The sequence below is a fragment of the Rhododendron vialii genome, chromosome 2a, assembly GCF_030253575.1.
Source record: "Rhododendron vialii isolate Sample 1 chromosome 2a, ASM3025357v1".
Classification (NCBI taxonomy): Eukaryota; Viridiplantae; Streptophyta; class Magnoliopsida; order Ericales; family Ericaceae; genus Rhododendron; species Rhododendron vialii.
The window spans coordinates 10,455,578-10,476,691 of record NC_080558.1 but is presented as its reverse complement, the minus strand read 5'-3'; the positions used below and the strand labels follow the sequence as shown (position 1 = coordinate 10,476,691).

The 21,114-nt window shown below is 38.7% G+C and overlaps 1 protein-coding gene and 1 non-coding gene across 2 annotated transcripts; both read right to left on the bottom strand.

Annotated features, from left to right (window-relative positions):
* Positions 1-2,589: 2,589 nt before the first annotated feature.
* LOC131318250 (small nucleolar RNA snoR100) lies at positions 2,590-2,697 on the bottom strand. The gene has a single exon (XR_009197581.1). It is a non-coding gene; the product is annotated as a small nucleolar RNA snoR100 (small nucleolar RNA).
* A 1,849-nt stretch (positions 2,698-4,546) lies between these two features.
* Positions 4,547-6,387, bottom strand: LOC131315777 (crocetin glucosyltransferase, chloroplastic-like). The gene has a single exon (XM_058344968.1). The coding sequence runs from the start codon at positions 6,106-6,108 to the stop codon at positions 4,741-4,743; it is 1,368 nt and encodes a 455-aa protein (XP_058200951.1). The 5' UTR covers positions 6,109-6,387; the 3' UTR covers positions 4,547-4,740.
* Between the last annotated feature and the right edge of the window lie 14,727 nt (positions 6,388-21,114).

Sequence of the window (21,114 nt, the reverse complement as noted above, 5' to 3'; positions counted from 1 at the left end):
GGTTTTTTGGCTTTAGCTGGTCAAGACAAAGAAATTATTGCTGGAGATGGTGTTGCGCTCGGTGGCAGAAACATGAATTTGTTGAAGGGGTAGGCCGAATGTAATTATTTGAGGTTGAGTAAATTATCGCAGAAAACTTCAGTCTTTTTAATTTTTTTTTTTGGATAAAAAGGTTCAGTCTCGAAGGGGTTAAAGTAAACTGATTAATAATTTCTAAAGGGCCCAAAAGCTTTTTTTTTTCCTTTTCTGGTCAAGATATACATAAGAAATATACGAGATTACACCAAAGGTTGGGGGTGCCGTATCCCCTGCCCTCACCCTCTCTGTCCAGCCCTGGTTGTGTTGGATTTCAACCTAATACCTCTGCCTCGGGAAAAAGTTCCCTGAAAGCTTATCCTTGTTTATGCATTCTAGTGTTTCATCTTACTTCCCCCAGGAGCAGGTTAGCTAGTTGTGTTTGATAGCTTTTTCTAAGTTGCGATTCTTTCGCTTGTGAATTTGATTAACATGACCCGAACGTGGTGTATGGATAAGTCTTGTGTCAAGGTAGAAGTGGCAAACGGTCGGGTCTGAGCGGGTTGAAACGGGTCATGTGCCAAATATGAACTGGTCAAATATGGTTCAAAAAATAAACGGATTGAAATGAGTCGGGTCGAATATGGGTCAAGACAAACCCAAACCCACCTAACCCGACCCGTCCCCCCCTTCCCCTGATCCCCTCCCCTCTTTTTTTTTTTTGGTTTCCCTTCCCCTCTCTTTCCAATATATAGTAGTTTTGGCCTTGTTCATTTTGGGGTCTCAAATTTTCTGGGTACGATCTTCAACAAATTTGATCTTTCAGTTCAAAATATTAGCTATCAATGTCCGATCAATTTGATTTTTTGTAAAATAATTTTCTCCCCTCTGTTCAAGACCACGAAGTTAGGAATCCGATTAAAGCCGTTTATTTTAAAGTTGTTTCAATATAAAAACAACTGGGGATCTTCTAGTGCTTTTATGCACTACAGGCTTGTAGTGCAATGGAAGTGTAGAAATTAGGTGTCGTTTCACATAGCCCTTTTTTTTAGGGCTTTTTGGTTTTTTGCTCAAGTTAAAAAAAAATTGCATTTGTTAGTATGAATAAGGACAAAAATAAAAAAGCTATATGAAACAAGGTTCGTACTATTCACACAGATCTTGCACATATGATTTCTCAAAACTTAGTGCTATGGAAAAGATGATCCGAACCACTTATTTTTAAATTATACGGAGTATTTTATGAATTTCTATGAAAAAAATCAGCTCAATCGGATACCGGTAAAAGTTTTTTTAGAATTCGATGGGAGAACCACATTGTTTCGTCCTACGAACTCTAAAAAAAAAGGTATGCATATTTAAGAAAAAGTCCTAACCGATATTCTATTAAGCTAATTTTGTATGAGCGGTTCAAATCATCTTTACTAAGGTGTGCCCTACCAATCAAACAGACTTTCTAATAAAAATATTAGGAATTCTGATATTTTGATCGGCAAAATATGTAATCCATTTTGAGTGTGGGGTTCTCGGCATCATTTTTCACACGTTGACTGTTTAAACAAGAGCCAAAAGAGAAAATGCGGGGGCGACGAGAAAGAAAATAGAAAAGTATGAGAGTGTGGGTCTTTTAAGTTCAATATAATCCATATCGAACCCATTTTCAATCCATCTAAACCCATATATGGGTTTACATGGATTAAACACATACCAACCCATTATACAATATGAACGGATTGGGTTGGGTTATAAGTGAGTGGAGTTAGGCGGATTAAAAAATATGAGTTGGGATTGCCACCTCTATATCAAGGTACTCCTAGCTATATGGATTCTTTATTGGTTGAATACCGCCACATGAGCATGCTGAAATCATATTCCAAATGTACCATCTTTTCACATGTATGTTTGCTAAGATGAACGGTTAAAATAGGAGCTAGTGCAAAAGAATATTTCACTTATTTCACGCACAAATTGACATCATAAAACCTTTCAAGAAGACAACAAAAATGGGTTATGACAAGATGTCACTTGCCCAAGGACAGTGGTGACGAGGGAGAAAATCCAAACCAACCAATCGAAAAGGAAGCATCATTCTATCACAAACCCCTATCAATCAAATAGACCACTTCATTCTACTTTACTAGCCTTTGACCTTATCAACAAAAGTCTTGAGATTCTTATCCGATGATCCACCTTCTTTACCGGCTTCCCTTGCCAAATCCTTCCACTTCTTAACATTCGTCCTCATTTCATCCCCTCCCATCACTATTTCTATGCATGAAAGTGCCACGAGGGTTTTAGAAACTTATATGATTGTGCGTTTGGATAGGGCAACGGGTCATGACATAAGTGGTGACGTATTTGGGATTTTTGGTTCTTCAATTATTTGCAAGTATAGGAGATAAGTTGAAGTTTTTTTTATGATTAATCTAAAACAACAGCAACAACATAACTCATGTAGTCTCAATCATTGGGGGTATAAATGGGTGGAGGAGGATCGGAGAAAGACTTAACATTTGGCAAAATATACAAAGTAGCTGCTTTCAGAATATTATTGAAACAGTAGCCCCCTATACCTATTTTGTTACAGAACCATGTCCCCACATCAAAGCCAAATGGCATAAAAAAAGACAGGCTTAGAGACCCAATTCAATTTTTGTGCACATTATCATGTTTCCTTCATTGATAGTTTAGAGCATCGGTTTGCACAAGATGATTAATCTAAAAGTTTCTCTTTATGATTGAGTGCCAAAGACACCAAACTGTGGAAAGCCCTGCTGCTAAGGAGCGAGCGGTAGCCTCTCTGTAAGCGTAGCAACCATTTTGTTGACTGCTATGGTCAGAGGTTCCAAGGACTGAGTGAACGATTGCAAGATTGACTGCGTAACGTTGTTGGAGATCTCACGTCCTGCCATGAACATATAATTTTTGACGCTGTCAGTAGCGTCGCTAAGATCTTGGGCGCTGATCTGAGGACCAGCTTCATCGAGTAATGGCACGTCGATTGCCACTCCCTTAGGACTCTGTGGTGGATCCGGGATGGGTGGATCCGGTTGTTGCTGCGGCTTCCTGACCATGATAAAAACCCTTAGATGATTAGGGTCCCACTGGGCGTGCCAAAAAGATGTTCGGCTCCGAAATGGCTCAAGGACTGAGCGGGCGTGCCAAGACTTGTCGCGTCTAACGTAAAGGGCTGAGCGTCCCTGTTCTGACTTCTAGATCTGAGAGGGCGATAGTGCTGCAACCTAAGGGCTGGATTGCAGCGAAGGTCTGTGGTTTTGCCTCTTCGTGCGAGGACTTAATAATTTCCTAACCGTGCAGGAAAGAAAGTAACAACATAGAATTACTTTACTATATCGTAGTAATAAAGTAAGGGATGAAGAGAGATATGAATAACTTTATTATGTTTCGTAATAATAAAGTTGGGGTACAAGAGAGATAGAAACCCGAATTACTTGGTGAAGTAATTGAGTGAGGGTGAGAAAATAGAGATAGTTGCTTCGCTAGGAAGGCTTTGGTTTTAAGCGTTGAGCTTGATTGGTGTGGGGACCCTTTTTTCTTCTTGTCTTCTAGTATTTATAGGCCAAGGGTCTTCGATTTTCTGCATGTAAAGGGCTTGTTGTCTTATTCTCATGGCGCCATGTGTCTTTTGCAACTTCCCCTTCATAGGATCATGGGGTAATGGGTAGTTATTGGAAGTTACAAAAGATCAAGGGCAAATAGTGCACTGGTTCAGATCTGGGCCGAGTTTTCCGCTTTCGCCACGAGCTGACATGTGTCCCGAATAGGCCTCAGATGTTGCCACGTGTCCCAGGTAACTACCCATTAACATATTTAGTGGGATCATGGGTAGTTATTGGAGGTAAATAATAATTACCTATGGGTTAATTCCAGATCATGGGCAGTTGAGCATTTAGTGGGCCATTTCCATTTCCTATTTCCATGGGCGTCAGAGAATAATGAGCCATTTGACTTGTCAAATGGCCATGTGGCAATTATCCCTACTAACTAACTCCCCCTTTCTTCGTGAAATTCCACCAGCTTGTACTCGGTGTAAAATTGGGTCTTTCAAACAAAAAAGGCCTTTTTATAATGCCAAATATTATTTCTTCAATTATGGGCTTTATTTGGACCATGAATACCCATAGCCCATAATTAAATAATTATGAACCCATGGCCAAATTGGACGAAAATTAGCTTGGGCCGCCAATAACTCTTCATTTCGCGGCCCAATTTAATTAAAAAATAATTAAATGGCCTCTCAACACTTGCCCAGGACTGGGTGCCAAAAATGGGTGTAAACAGATAGCTTTTTCGAAGTTGCAATATCTAGCGAGGCAATTCCTCCGCTTGTGAATTTGATTAACATGACCCGAACGTGGTGTATGGATAAGTCGTGTGTCATGGTACTCCTATCTGTACTAAATTACTGATTCTTTATTGGTTGAATACCATATCAGCATGCTAAAATCTTATTCGAAATGTACAATTTTTGCACATATACGTTTGCTAAGATGAACGGTTAAAATAAGAATTAATGCGAAAGAATATTTCACTTATTTCTCGTACAAATTAATATCATAAAACCTCTCAAGAAAACAACAAAGATGGATTACGACAAGATGTCACTTGCCCAAGGACAGTGGTGACGAGGGAGAAAATCCAAACCAACCAATCGAAAAGGAAGCATCATTCTACCACAAACCCCTATCAATCAAATAGACCAGTTCAGTCTACTTTATTAGCCTTGGCCTCATCAACAAAAATCTTGAGATTCTTATCCGATGATCCACCTTCTTTACCGGTTTCCCTTGCCAATTCCTTCCACTTCTTAGCATTCGTCCTCATTTCATCCCCGCCCATCACCATTTCTATGCACCTTTTAATCTCATCACTCTCTACTAAGTGATCTAGATTCGATTTCACTCTTGTTCCAGTCTTCCAAACATCTTCAATAAGCTTTGCGTTCGTAACTTGGTCCGACCACTGCGGAAAAGCCACAACCGGAACCCCGGAAATCAAGCTCTCCAAAGAAGAATTCCACCCGCAATGAGACAGGAAACACCCAATCGATGGGTGTGACAAAACCTCCACTTGAGAACACCACGGAACTATCATTCCTTCTTGTTCCAATTTCTCTTTAGAACTCAGCTTCTCGTCTTCAGTGGCTCTCACCACCCACAAAAACGGCCTTCCACAAGCAAGCAGCCCGTGTGCTATCTCGTCTATCTGCTGCTTCGCTATTGGAGAATAGCTTCCAAAGGCTGCATAAATAACAGATTCACTAGGCTTTGAATCCAACCATTTGATATAGGTTTTCAAATCTTCGAAGAGATCTCCTCCAAAAGAATTGTCTGACGGATCCTTTCCATCCAAGAAAGCCGACGGGATTAACGGTCCAATAGCAACCAAGTTTAGCTTCTCGATTGCTCTGAGGGCTCCAGACTCCAAAGCATCGAAGGAGTTTACTAGTACTTTCGGATTGTTTTGGGCATCAAGCACATCAAAATGCTCTTTTAGTAACTTAAGTGCAAAATTATAGGTGTTTGAAGCAAGCAAATAAGAGGGAAGGTCACTGCCGGTTACCGGTGGTAATCCGGGTAATTCAACTGACCATGAGGGGTCATTCATGTTGTCCCCAATGGAATCCCCATAGCCATTCAAGTAATAAAAGTAAATATCCAAGATGGTGGCTGGTTGAATCCAGAGGAAAGTGGACGGCACATGAAGATCATGTGCAACCTGGCCTGCCCAAGGGACAAATGTGGTATAAACCACATGGAAGAAAGGCTGGCCTGTTTCAGCCTGTGATTTGATGAGTTTTGCTACAGCCTCTGATCCGTGTCTCTTTAGCTCTTCCATGTACTGGTCGATATTGTCCATTCCCCACCCGCCATCGTGGCCATCAGAGAAGCCGAAAAAGGTCAAGCCTGGTGGAGTAGTCGTGCTTCTGGTCATGCGATTGAGGGCGGAAAAGGCTGTTGCGTAAGTGACGTCGACCCCCATTTTGAGGAGGCGCTTGGCAAATTGGAGGCCGGGGTTGATATGCGGTTGTCCTGGAAACGTTACCAGCAGGAGTCGAACACAGGGATCCATTGGTTTGTGGGGCTGAGGGAGGGAGGGTGGTGGCTAGATCCAAAAGCCAAAGAACTGGTTTAGAAATTTAGATAGCTGTGGCCTGAGAGAGCAGGAAAGCGCCACGAATGTTTCAGAAATTTATATGCATGTGACTAAGGAAAGGGCCAGGGGCCATGACATAAGTAGTGATGTAATTTTGATGCTTGGTTCTTCAATTATTTGTAAGGGTAAGAGATAATTTGTAATTTTTTTTTTATTAATTTAAAAGTTTTAATAAAGTATGTTCATGATTGAGTGTCAAAATTTGGGACTTAAAGCTAAAAAACAACTAAAACGACGTAATTTTGGTGCAATATACCGCTGTAGTGTGCACTACAGTATCACCTTGTCCCTATTTCACAAATCGGGTAGTAACAGGATAGTAGAATTTTGGAAATGAATTAATGTAAGAATTTTGGCAAATTGTGTAACCCTGTTAATTTTCCATCCAAAAAAGAAATGAAAAGATGAAGTAGTGTGTTGAAATTTTGTACTGATGTAACAGGAGCTATACTGTTTATTGTGGGTCCCAAATGCTAACTTTAATGGGATATTTAAGAGCTGTGCTTTCCCAACCACCACCGCCCGACACCCCACACCCCATTTTCACTATTACCCCTTTTGTTTTTTGAGAAATGCTAAGTACAAAGAAAATGTGCAAAGAATTGACCTTTAAAATGTACATGAACGGCTCAAATGCACTACACAGTGAATCTGAGCCGTTTATGTACACTTTAAGGGTCAATTCTTTGCTCATTTTCTTTATCTCTAGCACTCCTCTTGTTTCTTACCGGTTTGCATTTCTTTTTTCTTTTTTTTTCTCTTTATTTCTTTTTCTTCATTAATGGTGGTGGGATCTTCTTCGACTGGTCTAGTGAAGGGGACTAGATTGGAGGTTTGTGGGATTTTGATTTTTTTTTTTTTGATCCGTGGAGTTTTGATTGTGCGCACAATTAAAATGTGAAGAAAAGTGAAGTAGGGTAGTGTTGGGTTGTGATTGTGTGCATTTCATTTGCTTCCTAACATGTGAAGTGTGCCCGCTTAACGGGTGAAGTGTGCCACATCATCAATTTTTTGGATGGAATAGATGGAGGCTAACGACAGGTGCCTCATATTGGAGATTTTGTAAGTCCATGTATTTAATTGAAATAAAGTGAAGTTTAGGTGTTTCTGTGACATTGCAATAAAAGTTCATGTGTCATTTTGAAATTTTCTCTTTGTTGTTGTAATTATTATTATTATTATTTGTATTTGTTAATTTTGCATCTAACTTTCGTGAAGATTGATTCATTTCTTCAAGATGAATCGAAAAAATAAAAAAATTATGACTTTCACCAAAATATTTTTTAAAATATCCAAGATAAATTTCAAAAAAATTTAGACTTTTTGGACTTTATCTTGAATATTTACAAAACATTACTTGAAATAAAGATGACTTTTAATTTTAAATAATCCAAGCTGTTTAGGCCCCACACAAATAATTTGAATCGTTTTTAATTTTAAAATAATTTTTTACCCATCATTTTGATTTTTTTACCCGGTATTTTGATTTTCCATTCAGAATTTAGGTTGGCCGGATTGAGTTGAACAGATCCAATGTACGGATGGTTTTGGGGCCCGTTTTGGGTCCCACAAACATGATCAAAGCTAATCATTTCGTTCAAAAAATTATGTTTAAGGTCTCTGTAAAGGATTAGCTTAATCCGATATCGGTAAGGGATTCTACGAAAAATCCAACTTTGTCCTAGAGTTCAGGTTTGGGACATAGTTTGATGTTTCGTAGAAGCCCTTATAGATTCGGGTTGATCTAATTTTTCACAGAGACCTTGAACATAATCTTTGCAACAAAAATGCCCGACTCCGATCATGTTTGTGGGACCTGAGACAGGTTCCAAAACCATCTGTATATTGGATCTGTTCTGCTCAATGTACCAATAGCATTAGTGTGAAAGAAAACGAAGTGGGATTGGCATAAGGTGGGAGCTTTGCTTTGCTGCATTTGTTGGATACGAGAGAGAGAAAGGGATTTGTTATGGTAAAAGCGAAAGGAAAGACTAAAGGCCAAAATTGTATTTTGACCCTTCTGTTGGGTGGAGGAGTATTGATCACACACTTATAATGTATGAAACTCACAAGAGAATTGCACAAACACACTCACATATATTGAACTCATTCAATCTGAAAAATAACATACAAAGAGGAGGAATTTCTCTCTCTGTAACTCTCTTATTCTCTTACTCCACTCACACATATTACATAATCAGAATACATTCTTTTATAGGCAAATTAAACAGACAAGTAGATAACTTTGCAAAGATCACAAATGAAATACGGAAGCTTAAATTCAATGCCCACGTTTTTGTTCTTGCTCTTCTTGCAGGCTTATTTGACCAACTTACCTTAGGCAATCATAGCCTCCAAAACAATAGTTCTTCTTGCAGGCTTATTTGACCAACTTACCTTAGGCAAAGCCTCCAAAACAATAGTTTCACACGTTCCAAATCAAGCTTACTGTTTATTTCAACATCCCCCCTTAAGCTTGATTCTCAGAGATTCTTCATTCCAAGCATTGTCTTCATTTTGACGAAAGCTTCATGTTTGAGGGGCTTCGTAAAGATATCTGCTGCTTGATCATATGTCCTGCAAGAAACTAACTCCACTTCCTTTGCTTTTACATGCTCTCTGATGAAGTGGTAGCGGGTATCGATGTGCTTGCTTCTTTCATGATGAGTCGGGTTCTTTGCAAGCGCAACTGCAGAGCGGTTGTCAACATAGATCTCTGTGGGCAATTTTTGCAGAAAGCCCAAGTGCTTCAGCACATTCCTTAACCATATAGCATGACAGACAGCTGAGTTAGCGGCAACATACTCAGCTTCACAAGATGACAATGTCACAATCGCTTGCTTCTTGGATGTCCAAGTGAAGGCAGTATCTCCAATGAAGAAAACGAACCCTGTTGTGCTCTTCCTTTCATCCAAGTCTCTTCCCCAATCGCTATCTGAATAGCCGGAAAGATTCAGGTCACCGCCTGACTGATAGAATAGTCCGTCATTATGAGTTCCTTTGATGTAGCGGAGAATCCGCTTTGCTGCGAACAAGTGTAACTGATCTGGCGTCTCCATGTATCGACTGACTAGCCCAACACCATAGAGTATGTCTGGCCTAGTACAGGTTAGATATCGCAGACTTCCAACCAAGCTTTTGAAATAGGTTGGATCAACATTCCCAGTATCACTTTTCTTCAGTTCCAGTCCACTGTCGACTGGAGTCGTCACAGGATTGCATGTCTCCATCCCGTACTTCTTCAGTATCTCCATGGCATACCTGCTTTGGGAGATAAAAATTCCTTCGTCACTTTGCGTCACTTCAATGCCTAGGAAGTGAGCCATAAGTCCGATGTCCGTCATTTCGAACTCTTGAAACATCGTCTTCTTGAATGCTTCAAACATGGCTGGATTGTTGCCTGTAAAAATCAAGTCATCAACATAGAGGCATGCATACAACTGGCTTCCATCAGTCTCCTTCTTCATATAGAGTGCATGTTCGTAAGGGCACTTCTCGAATCCATTCTCTTGGAAGTACTTATCAATTCTGGTATTCCATGCACGAGGCGCTTGCTTCAGCCCGTATAGCGCCTTCGTCAATTTGTACACTTTGTCTTCATGACCTTTCTTCACATATCCAAATGGCTGCTCAATATAGATTTCTTCTTCTAGAAATCCATTCAGGAATGCTGTCTTGACATCCAACTGGTAGATCTTCCATCTTTTCTGAGCAGCTAATGAGATTATTAGCCTGATTGTCTCCATCCTGGCAACAGGGGCGAATACTTCGCCATAGTCGATGCCTTCTCTTTGCTTGTATCCTTTTGCTACAAGCCTTGCCTTGTATCTCTGAACCTCTCCTTGAGCGTTCTTCTTAGCTTTGTAGATCCACTTTACTCCAATTGCCTTGTGACCTTTTGGGAGGCAGGTTAGCTCCCAAGTCTTGTTCTTCTCTATGGACTGAATCTCTTCATCCATAGCCTTCCTCCATTTTCCTTCTTGGGTAGCTTCCTCGAAACTAACTGGATCACAACTGATTTGCAGACAGAACATGGTAAAATCTGCATCCATCTGATCTGTATTCTGATACAGATCATTCAAGTTCCGAATTCCTCTGGGCCTCATGTCTGAAATTTCTCGTTCAACTGGTGAGGATGGTTCACCTTGTTGTGGTGAAGAGAAACCACGGGAAGATGCTGGTTGATCTTCTGGTCTACCAGGTACATCTCTGGTTTGTACCTGTTCTTCATCTTCAAGTGTTAGCTCCATATTCTTGGTAGCTTCTATTTGACCCCAGCTCCAGGATTCATTTTCCTCGAAAATGACATCTCTGCTGAAAATCACTTTCTGAGTGATGGGATTATACAACCTGTATCCCATCGTTCTGTCACCATATCCAACAAGGATACACTTAACTCCTTTGTCTTCGAGTTTGGTTCTGTTAGCCTCCGGAACTTTAGCATAGGCAATACAACCAAACACTCTGAGATGACCCACACCTGGCTTGTGAGTGGACCATGCTTCTTGTGGTGTCTTCGACTGCACATTCTTCGTAGGACACCTGTTCAGTAGATAAACTGCACACTGAACTGCTTCGGCCCAAAATCTCTTGGGCATGTCTTTATCTTTCAACATGCTTCTAGCCATGTTGAGAATGGTGCGATTCTTCCTTTCAGCTACACCGTTTAGTTGAGGAGTATAGGCAGGTGTGCACTGGTGTCTGATTCCTTGTTGCCTAAGGAATCCCTCAAATTGATCTCCAGTGTACTCTCCTCCTTGGTCTGACCGCAATGTCTTAATGTGGTAGCCGCTTCCTTTCTCAACAAGAGCTTTGAACTCTTTGAACTGTTCAAATACTTCTGACTTCAATTTCAGAAAGTATACCCACGTCTTTCTGCTATAGTCGTCGATAAACGTGAGGAAGTATCTGTTCTGACCATTTGAGATTGGCTTTAATGGACCACAAACATCTGTGTGTACTAGCTCGAGAGGCATAGATGCTTTCCAATCAACTTGCTTTCCAAAGTTATTGCGGTGTTGTTTGCCAAGAATGCAGCTTTCGCATACCTCATTTGGATGTTGAATATGAGGTAAGCCCTTAACCATCTTCCTATTCGCCAATAGCTTCAAGCTTTCAAAGTTGAGGTGCCCATATCTGAGATGCCATATCCAATCTTTGTCATTGATAATGGCATTGAGGCACTTTGGCGTGTCATGAAGAACAGTTAGCGGAAACATCCTGTTCTTCGCCATCGTTACTCGAGTTATCAGCTTCCCTCGAGCATCCGCAACCATCAGCTGCATATCCTTCAGGCTAATTTGATAGCCTTTCTCAAGGAATTGTCCAAGACTAAGAATATTAGTCTTCATGTCTGGAACATAGTAGACGTTAGAGATGAATGCATGATCTCCATTCTTCCTTTTGATTATAATATCACCTCTCCCTCGAACTGGTACTTTAGAGAGGTCACCAAAAGAAATATCTCCCTGAACCTTTTCATCAAGTTCAGTAAAAAGCTGCCTTGAGCCAGTCATATGATTACTGGCTCCAGAATCAAGAAACCATGTACCTTGATCCTGCTCGATTGGGCTGTGTGCCATGAGACTCATTGAATCTCCTCCTGATGGCTCCTTGTCTGCATAGTTGGCTATTTCGCCAACTTGATCTGATGCTGATCTTCCCCGGCACTCATTGCTATAGTGGCCATACTTTTCGCAATTGTAACACTGAATGTTACTTTTGTCAACGTTCGAACGATTGTTGTAACTGCCTCTTCTGCCTTGTCCTCCTCCTCGTGGATTATGACCTTGTTGTCCTCGTCCACCTCCTCTTGGAGCATAATTTTGTTGTCCTCGACCACCTCCTCTTGGAGCATGATTTTGATTCCCTCCTCTGGAGAATCCTCTGCCACCTCTGCCTCTGGAATTTGAATTTCTAGAGCCTCTTCCATGGGAACCATAGCCTCGTCCCCTCTGAGATGTCCCCCCTTGCTCGTACCTTCCTTCATTGAGGGATAACTTCATTTGTAGAGCTTGTTCCGGGGCTCTATCATCGTCTCTGTGCAACTTCTGTTCGTGGGCTTGCAGCGAACCCACGAGCTCTTCAATAGACATGGTTGAAACGTCTTTAAGTTCTTCTAATGTAACAACGATGAAGTCGAATTTGCGATCCAAAGATCGCAAGATCTTTTCTATAACTCTCGTGTCGGTGAGAGTTTCGCCATTTCTCCTCATTTGATTTGAAACCACCATAATTCGAGCATAATACTCAGAAATAGATTCTGAGGATTTCATTCGCAAAGACTCGAATTCACCTCGTAGTGTTTGAAGGCGAATCCTCTTTACTTTGTCAGCACCTCTGTAGGTCTTCTGCAGTTTCTCCCAAATTTCTTTGGAAGTTTTGGCGGAAGCGATGATCTCGAATGTGGCTTCGTCAAGTCCTTGATAGATGATGGACTTGGCTTTGCAATCCTTCTTTCGCTCGGCACGAAGTGTGGTCTTCTGTTCCTCCTTTAAAGCTGTTTCAGCTTCTTTTGAGGCGGGTTCATCGTAACCTTCTTCTACCATCTCCATAACATCTTGAGCACCCAGCAGTGCTCTCATTTGGATGGACCAATTATCATAATTGTCCTTGGTGAGCTTTGGAATAACAGCTTGGGATGTTCCATTAGCCATCGAAACTAGAAATGATGGAATCTAGTTTACTGGGGTCAAAATGAAATCTTTGCAACTTTTGAACTTTGACTAGATAACTTCAAAAGTACAGGAGTTAGACTGCAATTGAACCTTCGGTGGACCAGCTTTTATGGAAAGTAGCTTGGTAGGAGGAATTGGATCAGACAACTTGTCTGGTGGTGAAATTAAATGTAATCTTTTGTTTTTTTTAAAAAAAAACAAAGACACCTGCTCCTTTCTTCTTTGATTTTGACGATGGAACCAAAGAAGAAAAAATTGCTTCTTCAATCTGGAACTACAGAGACACACTGTCCGTCTGGCTTCGGGTGTGACCACTCCGGTTTCGTCTCAATGATTCGGCTTGGTTCACCAGACTTGTGGAAGATGAATAGCTGCGCTTTCACCTCCAGTCGGACGGCTTCGATCTTGCCGGGACTGAACTCGTCGGCGTGAGACGATTCAGTTTATGGAATCGAAAAACTGAGTGTCGATCACTTCTGTTTTTCTGGTGGAAAAGACAGATGGTACTTTTTTTCGGCGCACTCAAAAATCTGGGCAGCACCAAAAAAAAACTGATTTTGAGTCTGTTTGAAAAAAATAGCAGGGCGAAGGTATGTTTTGTGAGAGAGATTTTTTTTTTTTTTTTTTTTTTTTTTTTTTTTTTTTTTTTTTCGGGATTAGCCTAAGAGCTCTGATACCACTTTGTTGGGTGGAGGAGTATTGATCACACACTTATAATGTATGAAACTCACAAGAGAATTGCACAAACACACTCACATATATTGAACTCATTCAATCTGAAAAATAACATACAAAGAGGAGGAATTTCTCTCTCTGTAACTCTCTTATTCTCTTACTCCACTCACACATATTACATAATCAGAATACATTCTTTTATAGGCAAATTAAACAGACAAGTAGATAACTTTGCAAAGATCACAAATGAAATACGGAAGCTTAAATTCAATGCCCACGTTTTTGTTCTTGCTCTTCTTGCAGGCTTATTTGACCAACTTACCTTAGGCAATCATAGCCTCCAAAACAATAGTTCTTCTTGCAGGCTTATTTGACCAACTTACCTTAGGCAAAGCCTCCAAAACAATAGTTTCACACGTTCCAAATCAAGCTTACTGTTTATTTCAACACCTTCCACCATTACGACTTGTCAAAGAAAAGATTCTAGTAAGGAAAACGATTTTGGCATTCCAATTTTTTATGATAATATTCTAAAATTTGTCTTTTAATGTAAAAATTATATCAAGATACAATAAAAGACAAATTTTGAAATATCATCATAAAAAATTAAAGTGCCAAAATCATTTGCTTTCTGAAAACACATCTTGTCATATGGATAAAGTAACAAGGTGAAATTAGGAACACGTGGCTTTACATTGTAATAGTTTAAGGGACACTATATAGCGCCCGTTAGACCGACCAATTATACAATGCCACGCTTAGTATGCTTGATTTACTACTCTCTTTTTTTAAAAAGACAGAGAGATCGTTAGTTTGAGTCTTTTTCATGAAGCTCAGACCATGTTGCACTATAAGTTTCTAACCTCCACTAACATTTTACCGTCTTGGCCGAAAAACAAACAAATCAATGATTCTACAATTACGAATATATATAGGTGTATCTGTGTATACATTGAGAATTAGGTCAGGACGCCCTGAGTTAATGTTCACTACAAGAAAAAACACAATTGCCGACTAAAGGTTTAGTCGCCTAATGTGGCCTTTTTAGTCGCGAAATGGTTTTCCCGACTAAATAATTTGGTCGGCAATTTAGTCGGGGAATGAGAGTCGGCAAATGTAATTGCCGACTAAATAAGGTTTAGTCGGCTAATGTATAGAACATTTGCCGACTAAATAAGGTTTAGTCGGCTAATGTATGATTTTAGCGACTAAATGGGGCGACTAAAAACTTGGTCGCGGTTTCTATTTTAGTCGGGAAATGTAACTTTTGCCGACTAAATATTTAGTCGGCAATAATAATCGCATTGTGGCATCGAGTGATATTACAAAATAATTAAAGGGCCAAAGTGGATATATAATATTCCACTTTCCTGTGCACCTTTTGTATTTGCCTGGTAGGTTTCCTTTCCGGACAGAGCCTCCAAAGTCTCGAACCTGAGACCTTGTGTTTCATCTCACACCCAACTTGCCACTCCACCACCGGTATTCTCTGTTTACTTTTCGGTAATAAATATACTTATACCATTGGATTTTGTTTGTTTTACCCTCAGTTTTTTATTGTTCATCCAACGTTTAATATTTTATTTGAATCCATTATAGATCCTATAAAAATTATTCAAACTGCAAGTCATTCTTAAAATATTTTTTTACAGGTTCTTTAAAAAAATTAGCCCAATACGATTTGAATAGAGCTCTCATATGAGTTAAGGGTCTCTTAGGGTGTTCATTGAAAGGCTTTAGAGCCAAAAATTCATTATATGACCATCCAGGAAAAAATGATAAGAAAAATAAAATCTTTTCATCGGTCCAAACAAATTGAAAATTAGAGCACTTAATTTTTTTTATCCGGTTCAATCTATTTGTGAATTTTTTTTAAAATATGAATAAAAAATTAAGTACTCCAATTTTCAATCTATTTCAACTGGTGCGAAGATTTTATTTTTCTGATAATTTTATCCGAAATGATCATAATTAATTTTTGGTTTTAAAAGCTTTCAATGAGCACCCTAAGAGATCCCTTAACTCATATGAGAGCACTACCCATATTGGATTGGGCTAATTTTTTTATGAAACCTATAAAAAACATTTTAAGAATGACTCGCAGTTTGAATCATTTTTATAGGATCCGTAATAGGTCCAAATAAATATTAAACATTGGATAAACAGTACACATTTCATAATTCTATTTGTAACTTGACGGAAAATGATGGCGAAGGCTTAATTGTAAGCTTTTTTTTGTAAACTTTGGAGGTTAAATTGAAAATACGTTAAGTTTGAAAGCCTATGGGACATTGCGGTATAAGCTCAGAGGTTTTTTTTATTTTTTTTATTTTTCCCATTTTTTTTTTGCCAACACACTAAAAGATAATATTTCAATCACATTCATAAAAAGACAGAACCTTTTCTCCAATACACAATTAGAACCATTATCACCCGAGCCCCATTTGAGGTATTTTTTGCACGGTTAGAACCAATCTATTTTTGTTTTATTATATGGGTTAAAAAATCATTCTTTAACGAGATAACAAGGGTTTATCTAAACTTGATCGAGCCACAAATTTACCATAATGAATTATTCAACAAGTGTAACAACATGAACGGTGTTGATCGTAATGATTTTCTCGCGATCGTGTGCCTTCTACAATAATGAGTGCAACATAAGACCTAGTTGACTATCAAGTAAATCAAAGTATAGATTGTAAACATAATTGTCGAGTAATTTTTTATAATGCCCGATCTGAACCGTTAGGATTTCACTTATTACCAATTATAACATTGTCACCAAAATCGAAGATCACTCGATATCGGGGACCACATGATCAAAAGATATTTAATGAGTTTGGAGACGTTTTAGTGTTATAGTGAACTAACCAAGCCCTGCCTGAGGTCTTTTTTTGCAATCCAAATCATCTATCTTTGATGTAATACGAATTATAGATCATTCATACTAAGAATGAAGTTAATCGCATATGAATAGATACGTGATCGGCCAACAAAATTCTTTTTATTTAAGAATTTGCGTGCCGATAAACGGCTTTCCTTAACCCGATCGAACCAAAAATTTACAAAAATCTTATGATTAAGAAGGAAAAAAAAAGATAAAAAAAGAACGGCTTTGATTGGGAAGGTTGCATCGTGCTCAATGTCATCGGGACAAATATTTCCTTGAAATTTGTTTGAAAGGGAAAAAAATTAATATTTCCCGACTAAATGTAATTTTAGTCGGCAAATATACCTATTCCCTACTAAACTATTTAGTCGGGAAATATTTTTTCATTTATTGATTTTTATTTAAATTAGGAAAAATTGATATTCGCCGACCAAATGTAATTTTAGTCGGCAAATAAACCTATCCTCTACTAAATTATTTAGTCGGGAAATATTTTTTCATTTATTGATTTTTATTTAAATTAGGAAAAATTGATATTCGCCGACTAAATGATTTAGTCGGGAAATGTTTTTCATTTATTGACTTTTTATATTATGGAAAAAATGATATTCCCCGACCAAATGTAATTTTAGTCGGCAAATATTACCATTCCCTACTAAATTACTTAGTCGGGAAATGTTTTTCATTTATTGAATTTTCATATTACGGAAAAAATTGATATTCCCCGACCAAATGTAATTTTAGTCGGCAAATATTACTATTCCCTACTAAATTATTTAGTCGGAAAATGTTTTTCATTAATTGGCATTTTATATTAGGGAAAAATTTATATTCGCCGACTAAATTCATTTTTTAGTCGGCAAAAATTATTATTTCCCGACTAAAATAGGATTTGGTCGGCAAAAATTATTATTTCCCGACTAAAACTATTTAGTCGGTATTTGTTCTACAATTGGCGACTAAATTTACTTTAGTCGGGAAATTTTAGTCGGCAATGGTGTAATTTCTTGTAGTGGTTAGATCCGGACTTTTGATCTTAACCGTTAAATTGTGTTTTCAATAGTTCGGATCTGTGGAAGGTTTATAATCGGTCACAATGAATTTTTTCCTGGAAAAATTTCATTAAAATATGGACCATTGAAAACACGATCCAACAGTTGAGTGGTGGTTTCGGACGTAAGCTCCGGCCAGGACGCCCTGATAGGAACCGAACTGTCTATGTATATTCATATATACGTATACTTGAGTGAGAAGGATTGGGTATATGTTTGACATCTTCCGTCCTATGGTTTATTTAGTTCATTTTAAAAAATTCACGTTATTTTTCCAAATAACGTAGGACTTTCAGTCGCGGAACTATGGTTTGCACTCGAGCGGGTTGATAAGAAAAGAAATTGTCTTCACGAAATATTGAAAGTTAACATTGGTTCTTCTAACTTTTATAGAACATGTGTTTACAAACAAAAATATTATTATCGAGAGATCACCGATATGACCGTGTATTTTTTTTTTTGGTCAAGCGGAAATTTAGTACGACCATATATCATAACATGTATTGTAGCAAAAACTACTCAAACCAAAACAACCAGCCGAACCTCAAACTCAACCACCTCTAGATCTGTCACTACTAAAAGCTTGGAAAGGAAAATATACGTACGCCAATGACAGCAAAGTTGAACAATTGCAAGAGATTGATAGGATCTTCAGCCCCCACGGGTGCGTCTTGTCTTTGCGATGAAGCCGGTGTTTGGGACGTTCCTACTCCCGATGCGATGGTTCACATTCCTCCATGACAAAGCTTTCCCCCTTATATCTTCAACAATACCTTGAAAAACTTGGGGTTTAGCTGGTCAGGACAAAGAAATTATTGCCGGAGATGGTGTTACATTCGGTGGCTAGGTTTTAATCAAACGATGACACAAAAATGGCTGTTGAGACAGTTTGAATTGGGACATGACTGCTGAGAATAGTAGTGATTAGATTCTAAAGGACAGATAACTTCAAAATGTTCAATGCACTTTTTAATCTCACCACTCTTGACAATCCCTTCCCCTTTTGTCGTCACTATTATCCCTGTCTTCCAAACATCCTCATCGTCAATAAGTTTTCTGGTAGTCACGTGGTCAGACCACAGCGGAAAAGGCACCACCGGAGCCCCAAAAATCAAGCTCTCCAAAGACAAATTCCACCCGCAATGAGTCACGAAACACCCAGCCAACCAATTGGTGTGACAAGACCTCCACTTGAGAACACCACGACGCTAGCTATCATCCCTTGTTTTTTCTTCGCAACTTAACTTCACATCTTCTGTTGCTCTTCCCACCCACAAAAATGATCTTCCGTGTTCCAGCTGCCCTTTGTTCAATCTCCTGCATTAATTTTTTGCTTTGTTGTAAAAGCATAGCTTCCAAACGCTACGTAGATGAAATTTCTTTCAGTGTTTGTTGATGTTAGTCATTTGGTTGCATGCACTTTCTAGTTTTGGTTAAAATCACATGTTCTAATCGGGCCAGTTTTGGCTTGACAAGATCTAGTGCATGTGTTTCTTAGAAATTTCCGTTTGACGAAAAAAAAAAAAAAAAACAGTATGTTTCTTAGGTTTGATTCTCTCGTAAACGCAATGACAGGGTTCTGGGGTTGTGAATAGTGTGTATGCCATACCTAGTTCTTCTACAGTACTTATGCTCTCTTCAAGGCAGAGTATTGGCATCAAATAGAACTTTGGCTTTAGCTGTTCAGGACAATGAAATTATTGCCAGACATGGTGTTGCGTCCGGTGGCGGAAACATGAATTTGATGAAGAGGGAGACCGAATGCAATTATTATTATTATTTTTTTGAAAGATCGAATGCAATTATTTGAGTTCGAATAAATTAGCCTAGAAAAGATCAGTTTTGCAGGGGTTAAAGTAAAATTATTAAAAATTTCAAAAGGGCCAGAACACTTTTTTTTTTGGGTCAAGATATACACTTTTTTTTTTGGGTCAAGATATCTATACTATTTCTTCTTTTAAATGTACGAAGATGTTTTCTACTTCTTTTTTTTCCCACTAATGCCCCAAGCACTTGTAATTAATACATACCATATCCTACGCTTCTTTTCAACCGACACAAAACGGTTACAAACCGAACCCCAATGGATGCCTCTTAAATAAATAAACATACAAAACGGTTAAAAACTAAACACCAATGGCTGCCTCTTAAATAAAAAAAATACGAAATGGTTCATATGGTTTCAAACTAAACACCAATGGGTGCCTCTTAAATTGGAAGGTGAATCGGTACCTTTATTCTTAACACCAGTGGTAACGTCACATTCCAACTGTTCCATCTCTCAAAAACCTCATTCCTCCATGAACCGTGTTCTCTTCATGCATATGTCAACTGTTGCATCTCTCACAACTCTCCCAGACCATTTGAAGAGCATCTTGAATGTCCTACTTCCTCTCAACTCTCCGACAGTCAAGAGTTCCCTTGAATTAGCCTCTCGATTCTCTTCTGTTCTCATTTCAAGGCTGAATTCTGGGAAGAAATTGATCCAGCCTATTGGTTTCCAAATTAAAAGTTCACTTCGGTAGGATCCACTGGTAGGTTTCCGAAAAAGATGTGTATTGCTCTCTCTGTCTCTCATGATGAATCTATGTTAAAGCTTTTCTTGCTTATATGTTAAATATCATGCTCAGAAGTTCGACAAAAACTCATTGCACATAAGGTGTTTGATGAATTGCTCCTGTTGCCCTTCCATTTATTCCACCATATTCGTAGGAAAAGTTCATGGAATGTACACAGTGGATGTTTGAAACCGGGAACATACAGAGTGGATATCCAACTTGGAAAAAAGAAGGGAGCTAATATAGCACAATTGAATCATGGTCACATTCCAAACGTTGTTGTGATGAACGGGCACGTACAGAATGTGATGGACATAAAACAATAATGATAGAAATTTAGAAAACATATCATTAACAAAAAAAAAAAAAAACCCCAAATAATTTGCCGAAGTATTCTATTTGGAGAGAATTAGGCTCCATGTGTTTCGAAGTAAAATATTTTCGGGTGCATGTTCTATCTCTCTGCCGTTTTTTGGTTGGACAAAAGTTAAGTTAAATATTTTTCAAGTAAAATATCTTCCATCAGAAGGGCGAAAATTTAGTTAGCCTTCAAAGTACCTTAGTAAAGCAACCAAGATCGATCAGTTAATGATGTTGTTTCCTAAGCCTTGAAATTACCTTAGGATATAATTGCAGTGACATAAATATATGTCTATATGATTACCAACACTCCTTTTCTCCTAGAAGTGAATCCCAGGACTATGAGCCATCTAAGGAGTTCCAATCAATTTGTGAAGCTACAGCTATAGCAATATTGTAGTACATAAGAAATGTATGAGATTACTTGAAAGGTTGGGGGTGCCGTATCCCTGCCATAAACCTAATAGCTCTGCCTCTGGAAAGAGTTCCTGAAAGCTAATGATTCTTTCTGCATTGCAGTGTTTCATCTTGTTTGAAAATAGAATACAGCAATGAACTGTGATTTTTAAGTTGCAATATCTAACGAGGGCGCATGGATAAGTAGTGTGTCACGGTACTCCTATCTGTACTAATTCTTTGTTGGTTGAATACCACATGTGCATGCTGAAATCTTATTTTTTGCACATGTATGTTTGCTAAGGTGAACAGTT